This window comes from Dermacentor albipictus, chromosome 1 (genome assembly GCF_038994185.2).
Source record: "Dermacentor albipictus isolate Rhodes 1998 colony chromosome 1, USDA_Dalb.pri_finalv2, whole genome shotgun sequence".
NCBI lineage: Eukaryota > Metazoa > Arthropoda > Arachnida > Ixodida > Ixodidae > Dermacentor > Dermacentor albipictus.
The window spans coordinates 430116632-430126210 of record NC_091821.1 but is presented as its reverse complement, the minus strand read 5'-3'; the positions used below and the strand labels follow the sequence as shown (position 1 = coordinate 430126210).

The 9579-nt window shown below is 44.2% G+C and overlaps 1 protein-coding gene across 1 annotated transcript in view; it reads right to left on the bottom strand.

Moving 5' to 3' along the window:
* Positions 1–383: 383 nt before the first annotated feature.
* LOC135907460 (cytochrome P450 3A24-like) overlaps positions 384–9579 on the bottom strand; it is an 88634-nt gene continuing 79438 nt past the window's right edge. Inside the window, exons 8-12 of the mRNA XM_070536875.1 lie at positions 6593–6701; positions 6440–6528; positions 5291–5431; positions 2219–2384; positions 384–515 (exon numbers count right to left, since the gene is read on the bottom strand). Of these exons, the coding sequence (XP_070392976.1) occupies positions 438–515; positions 2219–2384; positions 5291–5431; positions 6440–6528; positions 6593–6701 (583 nt within the window). The 3' untranslated portion in view covers positions 384–437. The remainder of the gene's footprint in view (positions 516–2218; positions 2385–5290; positions 5432–6439; positions 6529–6592; positions 6702–9579) is intronic.

Here is a 9579-nt window from a genome sequence, read left to right as displayed (position 1 = left end):
ACACCCCCCTCCCCCTACCCCATTGCCCATAAAAAATATGGCCTCTCACTTTTCTTTATTCTTCTGCCTCATTTCTCAGCGACGAGGGCCGCAAATTTGACAGCATTGGTCCGTTTATTTTTCAGCTGCTTGCTACCTTCTCACATACCACGGGGCGCCTGTGCTACACAAACGCTTGACGGTGAGAAACTCAACCCAATTTGTAAATATGTGGAACTGAATGGAAAGAGTTGACGAAGAGGTAAGTTGAGTGCCTGTGCTACGAATATCTACGTATGTCTTGTAGTGGTCTACATACGTAGAGTACCATAGTAGGCTGCTGGTAATAAGACACAGCAAATCGTTAAGTAATGTTTATGCAACACGAAAACATCTTGTTTATTAGCTTACAAAGCCCAGTGGTGGCGGTGCAGTTGTTGGGTAAGAGAAACCAATGGTTAAACGTTCTCAAACTTGAACCACACGGAGCGCGGCAGGCATGAGGTGATGAAATTGCTCCTGAACACCAGACCTTCCTGCAGAAAACAGAAAAGGAAGCGCTCAACATCATCAGCTGCAGCCTATATTATTGCCATATTGTTTCAGCATGGTGATACTTCTATATAGAGAGAGAACATGTCCAAAAACAGGTTACTGCCGGATGTTCGGAAGTAACAGTTCCTCCAAGTGTTCTGTGTAAGTGTAAAAGGGTGATAATTTGATAACAATAACTGCAGCTCAATTTAATACGCAATGAAACAGGACGCGTTTCGCATAAATACATGCACTCACTTTGTATGAACCGTACATTTATTTCATCTCGGTGCTCCTTTGTATAGGTGCCTTCTCATGAATTACGCAGATCCGACAAAGCAAACTGCACTTGTGTATAATGTGAGGACGACCGTAAATATCATCAATGCAAACAATATATTCTGCAGCCACATCGTAAAGGTTTCGGTTAAAAGTACTAGTTTTTAGAAAACGGCGCTGTTGGACTTTAGCAAAATAGCTGACTTAAGTAAAGTGAAGTAAAGCGTCGAAAGCGCTCAAAGGACTCTTGAAGGCAGATCCCAGGTGTACTAATGCCATCTTCGACTGGTCGTTTCTGAGCGCTCTGGAGCGCTCTCGCGAGCGGCGTTGTCTTCGGCTGGTTGAAAGAGGGTGCCCGCTCTGCGTTCGGCTGGTTCTTCTCGATTGCTCTCCTCCACCTTCGAGCGCTCTGAGGCGCTCCGAGCCCTGTCGTCGGAGCAGTCGTCGAAATTGAAACGTCATCGCAGAGCCGCGTTGCTGCTGTTGGCGACGGCCCACCGTAACCTAGGCAACCTAGGCCACTGCGACGAACGCTCGTCCCGCCGGCGCGTCCGCCGGTTTTCCCAGCAGCGCCGGGAGCTTTCGATAAGCGAAACAACGGACGTTGGTAGTAGTCACGTGGTTTAGCATCTGCCATTGCCTCCTCCGAGAGCGAGTCGCACGTTTGGCTTGCGCGCTCGTCCTCTACCTCTGAGCTCGGGGAACGCCGGATCTGCCCGACTCTGCTTCGGGGGATGGAAGCGACCAGCCGAAGATAGCATAAGTCTGCTCTCATTGGCACCCTTCAAACTACACCGTTCACACTGACTATTTCGTTATCGAGCTTTACAAGGCCTTGAATCGTGTAGCTCAGCGCCATTCAATCTAGAGATTCATTATAGCCGCAGCGCTATGGGACAGTGACACAAAGAATACAAACACAGCAGAAGCGCTGAACTAACAATCACAGTTTATTGCAATCTGAAAATATCTAGAACTATGTTCGTCTTCGTACGCCCCCTTACACTCACCAAACATTTCAAGAAGGCTGATATCGCAACCAAACAAGTTTTCATAAGATACGGAAATTGGAGATTGTCTATGTCGCCGTCGCATTTAAGCTTCCGTTATATAATGTACGTCAACGATCTCGCCTAGTTTTACTCCCTGCTGCCATCTCGAGAATATTTGCTTGACGAATATCCCGCTTACCCTGTTTTTGCCCGCGTAACTTGGTCAGCGCAAACTACAGTACATAGAGCATGTGTGATCGAGGTTAGTCTCTAGATCGGCCCTGCTCAGTTTCTTTGCCTTCCTTCCTCGTGCGAATCTCGCCAGCTCCATACAATGTAACACTACGCATCTTTCTTACTGGTTCTGACTTCTGGTGAAACTGAGAACCTGATTGAAATGCTCATGACTGAATGCGAAGTATACGCCAGCTTACCTTGTGATGATCTTCATCCATACGTACACGGTATCTTGAAAGTAAGGTGGCAATAACAGTTTTGACGTTCAGCATGGCGAATCTGCGGCCTACACAGTTACGTGGACCGCTTCCGAAGGGCAGGTAAGAAGCAGGGTTGATGCCAGTTTTGTTCTCATCGCTAAATCTGTTATTAAAGAGAAAAAGTAGGCTGAATCATTCATGAGGAACCCAATGTTTGTGTCTAACAAAACGTTCGAGTGCGAATGTTTGCGATGGATGGATGGAAGTTATGAGCGTCCCCTGTGGAACGGAGTGAGGGGTTGCACCACCAAGCTCTTGCTATTATACTGCCTAATGTCCTACACAGATGAAAAAGGGAAAAAAGGAAAAAAAACAGAATGAATTCCCATAACGAAATCTTCTCTCCCCCTATTGTGAACTCTGTTTTTGTACGTCTCGTTCTTTATCGTTTCCCTACTTTTCTTCCACCAAACTTCCAATCACCTCTTACTAGTCTCTTTTGTGAACGTCTTTACTTTCCCCCTGCTCTCAGGGAACCCAAGGGCTTTAACGAGGCCAGTGGTGCCAAATCGACCGCTGGGCAGATATCTTCACATTCTAAAACATCCTCCATCGTTTCCATAGCTTTACCGCAGCAAGCACATAAGTCTTCTTGCTTGATATGTCTCGCTTTATATCTTCTAAGGCATCCTGATCTGGCTTCGAAAACTAATGAGCTTCTCTTCGAGTTACCATAAATTGTTTCTTTCTTTATTTCGTTTTTTCCTCTTAAGTAGTTACTCATGGAAAGTTTTTTTTGCATTGCCGCCACCCATGAGATTATTTCAGCCTCTCTGACTTTCCACTTGACGTTCATTGTTGCTGTCTTGCCCACTCTACATGCCGCATACTTGCTGGTAAGCTTCCTAGTTCTTTTCATCCACTGTGAATCAATGTTTTTCCTGCACAAATACATCAACACTCTCCCAGCCCATTTACTTTTTTCCATATTCCTCAGTCGTTATTCATAATCAATTTTACTGTCAGCTTACCTCACTTCAAAACTTGTCGCGCCCATATCAACCTGCACAGCTTCATTCCTAATCTTGCCGTGAGCGCCCAATGCGAGACGTACCACTGACCACTGACTAGCATAAGACAATGAATGCGACACCCACTCACATCGCGTTGTAATCTGAACACTACTTAAGGCCCTTACTACCGCGCATGACTGAACCCTCCACTGTGAAACTATAACGAAGGTTGTACTTCATTTGGATAGTAAATCCCACGAACGATTTTATTTATGCAATACTTTCGGAAATGTCCACGATTTATGCCTCGGAGTACTGAAGCCGAAAACGTGTGATGGTCAGCTGACATCTGAATCTATAATATCTCTCAATCAATTTATTAAAGAAAGACGGATAAAAGAAGCAGTTATTTACGACTAAGTACAATTACGGCTGAAAGGACGAATGGAGCGTGATCACCAGTTCAGATATTTTTTACGCACAGTGCCCCCTTTCACCCAAGAGGAAATGATGAAGCTCATTAGGGCCCAGCACCAGACCTCTTAAATCATGGCAGTCCAGAGGGCCCGCGAGAGGGCCGTCAGATTTCACCTGGTGATCCCCGAGTGGGCCTAGTCAGGTGACGTTGAGTTTTTTTGCGTCTATTCTGGACCAAATAAAGTTGTTTCACTCACTCACTCACGCACAGTGCATGCTGTTGGCGTAAGCTTGTTTGCTCATAAATCGCCGCTTCGCACATGCTACGTGCTCAGATGAAGCTTTGCTTAATTGCTTTCTTTTTTCGAAGGAGGAGAGGTGGATGCCATGATAATGGTGGCACCATCTATTGTGCTCTCGGTGAATGAAGCCTGTTGACGTGGAGATTTCGGTGCAACCTTTGCGTCTTTGCCCACCTTTAATTTTCGGGAGAAGGCGGCTCGTCATCAGACATGTGGCACATTAGAGGCTTCAGAAAAGATGTCACGAACCAATGAAACACCAAGTATAATTATTTCAAACTAAACCATTGTGTAAATAGCCATTTCAAGGGCACAAATTACATAGAGTAGGCTTCACGAACCACCTACGTTGTCTTGCCTCAATCTCTGAGGCTGCCGTTTGCCAGTAGAAAGCGTCATTTCGAGTGGTTCTTGGTCCCCGAAGGCCTTTATTATTTTTTTGCTATTAGAAACTTTCAAATATGAAACCATGGAATTGATTATACGACGCATTTCATTAGCATTCATGATTTCGAACATTATAGCGCCGCTGCTTTTTGAAAGCGGAGACCGTCGGTGAGGTTGACTAGAAAGTGGCGTCATTGATTAACGAGAACGTCCGCTATCTCATAAGTAAGATCGGAGGTATTTGAAAGCCTTGCATACTATCCCGCAGAATGCACCATTTGAAAAAAGGTTCTTGGGGAGTCTCCAAAAAGAACAACAATAAAATGTCACAAAACAGCTAGCTTTGTCATAAAAAGACGAAGACAGGTATATGACAGGAGTTTCTGTCGTTACAGAATTGCCTTTATCGTAATATGACAGGACAACGTAGTGCGATAGAGGAATTTCAGTCTTTACGCAAAAAAAGATAAAGCAAGAGAAACAATAAAGATTGTATGTTCTGTTTGTCAAGTTTTATTTTAGGGCTTTCGAGTTCTTTTTGTAGCAGCGATTGTTTAAGTTGAACATGCAAGGGGACGTAAAGAGATAAAATATTTATTTAACAAACGAGGTTAAGCGTATACATACAAGCTTGGCATGCTACATCATGCATCTATTATCATAATAATGTATGATGACGGATAACAAGGAGGGAGGAAATTGAGATAAAAATAAAAAAAAACTCGCGTATACATGAGGACGCATGCTGACACAAAGCCTTCCAAATTTATGGCATAAATACATTACATAAAATGGGCGCGTTACTACTGATTCAAAAGACGCAACATGTTTGGTGTCTGATAATTTTCTTTCATAACAGAGAGCAGACACCATCATGCTACTTTCAAGAACTTTAGGCCTTTTTTAAATAGCACATTTACTGCTGTGCCAGCCCTCCCATATTTCTTTACCTCTCGGGGTCAAACACAGTTGGGTCGTTCCATATATCAGGGTCTACGTTGAGGCAGCTCGCAGCAGCTACTATGCTCACACCTTTTGGTATTAAAAGGTCTTTGTACGAGTAGTCGGAAACTGCACGTCTTGCAACAAACCTGTATCCAAGAAAATGAATTAGAAAGGCAACTAACAGCATATATATAGAAAAGGAAAGTTTAATTCACACAGCACCATTAAGGTGTAAGTTAAAGCTTGGGTGTTCGTTCTAACGCAACTAATTACGCTAATAGGCAAATCTGCGAATCACAATGCAAGATTTATCGACTTAATTTCTTTCGTGTGCCGTAGAATCTATGGTATGGAAGCATTTTCGCTTTGTTCATGAGAGCCAACTGATGGGAGAAAAAAATGACAACCAACATACAAGAAACACTTGTGCATGTCCATGTCAAGCTATACGCTGTACCATTTACGCGGTATCTTGCAGTGACGACTGCGTTTGTACGTATGCTTATTTGCGAAGATGCAAAAAGCATTGGCAACGTCTTTCAATCGCTGGTAGTTACTACACTAACCTTCAGAAAGCTAATCAAAGCTATTACTTTGTTTCGCATTTAACATGATTTGAAATGTTCCCATGCATACACTCTGCCCTCATGAGCTTCATACTTGCTGTTATGTGTGAGCGGGATTTCTTCCATATCCTCATTTGCTCAGGTGTCATTTCTGATACATAATTCGACAATCGAAATTTGCGGACAGGAGAAGCCTGCGACTGAATTTAGCGAAATTCCCAGTATTATGAACTGAATCAATAAGTGGCTCATCAACTTGAAGCCATCATCACTCGAATCCATCCATTCAATCCAAATATCCATCAACTCAAAACTTACAGCTGCGTCGCCATTGAGCAGCAACTCTGAGTTTCTCTTCATGTAATTTGCGGTGCACACCTTCTACATTAAATCATGATGTGCAGTGCCGGGTTGTTATTTGTTTCCAGCACCATATTGTATCATAAAGCTAGTTTTAAGGTTCAGTGAAGGAGGTGCCCTTAAAATGTCGTACAAGATTCATTTACTTGGTTAGCGGGTAAAACGTCCACCACGAGCTAGTTCGCGCGTCAGAGTTGCTTATCAAGTCAGGGTGAATGTTTCGTTTACCCAACGTTTTGAGAGTACAGGCGCATAGATTCCTTGACCACCATGTCGAGGTATTTCATTCGTCCGACAGCGTGATAGGTGAGCTGGCCCTGCAAGAATACAAGTCATGGAGATGATGCGCACATCTTCGAAGAGAACGACCATCCAGGTTACCTCCTCCTTCAGTATGTCGTGAATTTCTTTTCTCAATTTTTCTTGGATGTCCATATGCGTGGCCACGGAGTACAGAGCAGAGACAACTGTGTGAACCGTGCTGTCTAACCTGAAAATTGCAGTTATGAGGAAGCTTTAGCTCGGGAGATCTTGTCCAAATACTTGAGAAAGTAGAAATATCTTTTTTTCTGCATCCACTGCATTGACTAGAACAACGTTTGTTTTATGAAAAGAAAAAGAAATTAATACGTATTGATTGTTGGGAGTAATGTTTTGAAGAAGGCCATCATTTTGTTACAAAACTTGTTGAAAAGTGCAAGATGAAAAAAACTGACACGTGATGCTTGCCACCCAGTCTCTCAACAACAGGCGTTACCACAATTCTAAAAACTTTACCTATTGAGAAATCTGAAACGTAGAAAACTGATGGATTGTGCTTATGCATCGCTGTGGAATATACCATGTATTTGTAAGAAGAACTTTTCGCGAAACATTCGTAAACATCGTAACAAGTCGACGTAAGTTGCCTAACTGAGACATCAAGCTCGTCCGTTTCAGGCGCTCTAGCACAAGCAGTTCGTAAAACATCAGAAATTTACACAGCGTAACGGATTTGTAGGAATTGTGCTTGGGTATTCTTAATCTTACGAATCTGAGAGAAATTTATATTAGGTTTGTGTACAGCCGCTTATACGCGTGTACGCACAACATATCGCTTCTCCGTATATATAGTAATGTATATAAGACAAGTAATCTTCTTGGGCCAAATGCGCGTTCTATATATCTGATAGCAAAGTTATTTGACCATCGGGCAATCGGGCACAGTTCCGTATGTTAACGTATGTAGGTCTACAGAGAGCTATACAGAGGACTTTTCTAAATGAACAAATCCATTGTGCAGCTACATATTTTGTGTTGTAGACAAGCAATTCAGATATCAGAAGTTAGCTTACATTGTAGACAACAACTGAGATTTCAGCAGTTAACTTACAGAGGTGGTCCAGCTGGCTGCAAATTACGCAGTAATGTTTCGGCGGTATAATTCATTTAAAAAATGGCAGTTTCGCCGAAGGGCGAAGCACTGACTGCAATAGCAAGGTTTTAGCATTGAGCTTGAACTTGTCGAACGGTGTTCTAACCATGCGCGAGTCCACTAACGCGGACGCGGCATAAGCAGGTGCAGCAAAATTTTTGGCACCCTTAAAAGCTTTAACACGCCACGTAGGGCCTGTAATGGCATCGCGAAAACAGCACTACGCTGCCCGTAGAGAGCCGCTTCCCTAAAATCACTTCGAGGTTAGAGCACCAATATTGTTTTGCACTTTTTATGATATCCTCGTGGACTACAAAACAATTTGAGTTGGTGTGCTCATTCGAACTGCGCTCATTCATGCGAACAGAGGATCTAAGCCACGGTCGTCATGTTGATCTTTCCAGAATGTCAAAGATCAGGGAATAGGGCATCGATAGCGTCGATATACTGATCGAAGTTATAAACGTCGTCCTCAGTCGTACGTCGAGGTAGGCGCGATAAGCAGCCAGCGTCTGCGTGGCAGTTGCCGCTTGTGTAGCGTACTATAATGTCAAACACCTTTAAGCTCAGGGCCCATCGCGCAAGTCGGCCAGAGGGGTAACGTAGGCCCACTAACGAACAATATGAATGATGGTTGGTGATGACTGAGAAACGAAGGCCGTAGACGTATGGACAAAACTTGTGGCCGGCAAAAACGACTGCCAGGCACTCCTGTTCTCTCACTGTGTAGTTGCGCTCTGCCTTGCTCCATAAACGGCTTGTATAGGCAACCACGTGTTCAGCATTGTCATGGCGTCGCACGAGCACTACGCGGAGGCCGATTCCGCTGGCATTCGTGTGAACTTTTGTAGGAGCAGAAGAATCAAAGTGGCGCAGCACCGGCCCCAATGTCAGCATTAACTTTAGCTGCGTAAATACAGAGGCACAATCCGGTGTCCAGTGGAGAGCCCCATTATTTTGCAGCAAGTCAGTCAGCAGATATGCCCTATCAGCAAAACTTGGAATAAAGCGGCAGAAGTATGAGCATAGGCCCAGAAGACCTCGTAGGTCCCGGAGAGATTGAGGCTTCTTGAAGTTGCTGACAGCGGCGACTTTCTTCGGTTCCAGTGTAACGCCATTTTTGTCCACGAGGTGTCCCAGAGCCAGTGTTTCCCCTTCTCCAAAACGACATTTTTTGGAGTTAAATTTCAGTGCAGTTTTATCCGGACAGGTAAGAACAAGATCAAGGTGACAGGTAGGTTCCTCGAATGTTCGACCAAAGGTCGCCTCATCGTTCAGGTAACATAAAGAGATTTCCCATTTGAGGCCCCACAAATCTGTGTCCCTATATCTCTCAAACGTTGCGGGGGCTTTGCACAAACCGAACGGCATAACATAAAATTTAAACAAATCGTCCGGCGCAACAAAAGCTCTTACTTTTTTTGTCAGTCGGATGCACAGAAATTTGCCAATACGCGTATCACAAGTCTACCCAGGAAAAATAAGACGCCGAATGTAGACAATCGATAATGTTATGGTTGCGAGGAAGTGGGTATAGACGTCCTTCTTCGTTATAGAGTTGAGACGTTGATAGTCAACGGAGATCCACCATGACCTGTCCTTTTACAGCGAAGCTGTAAGCTTTAATTTGTCGGTGTACGTCTTTCTCTGTCATGCTCTAAAGGTAGTAGATATGTCTCAAAAAAACATAACTTTACGGCCAACTCGTTCCTTGAAAACCAAACTCATTACAGAAGCTGTTGCTCCAGTGTCTATCAAAGCCATTGTGCGAACATCGTAAACAAGCACATGGAGCTTGCTTTGAAGCATCGAAACTGGTGGAAACATACTTGTGTGCAGCGCGGTATGTCCAGCGTCCTCACCTCTATCGGCAGCGCAGGCTAGTTTCTGTGGCGGAGATGAAAGCCGCGGGCGGGGCAATGGAGATGGTGACCGTCCGTGGCACGTAATAGGC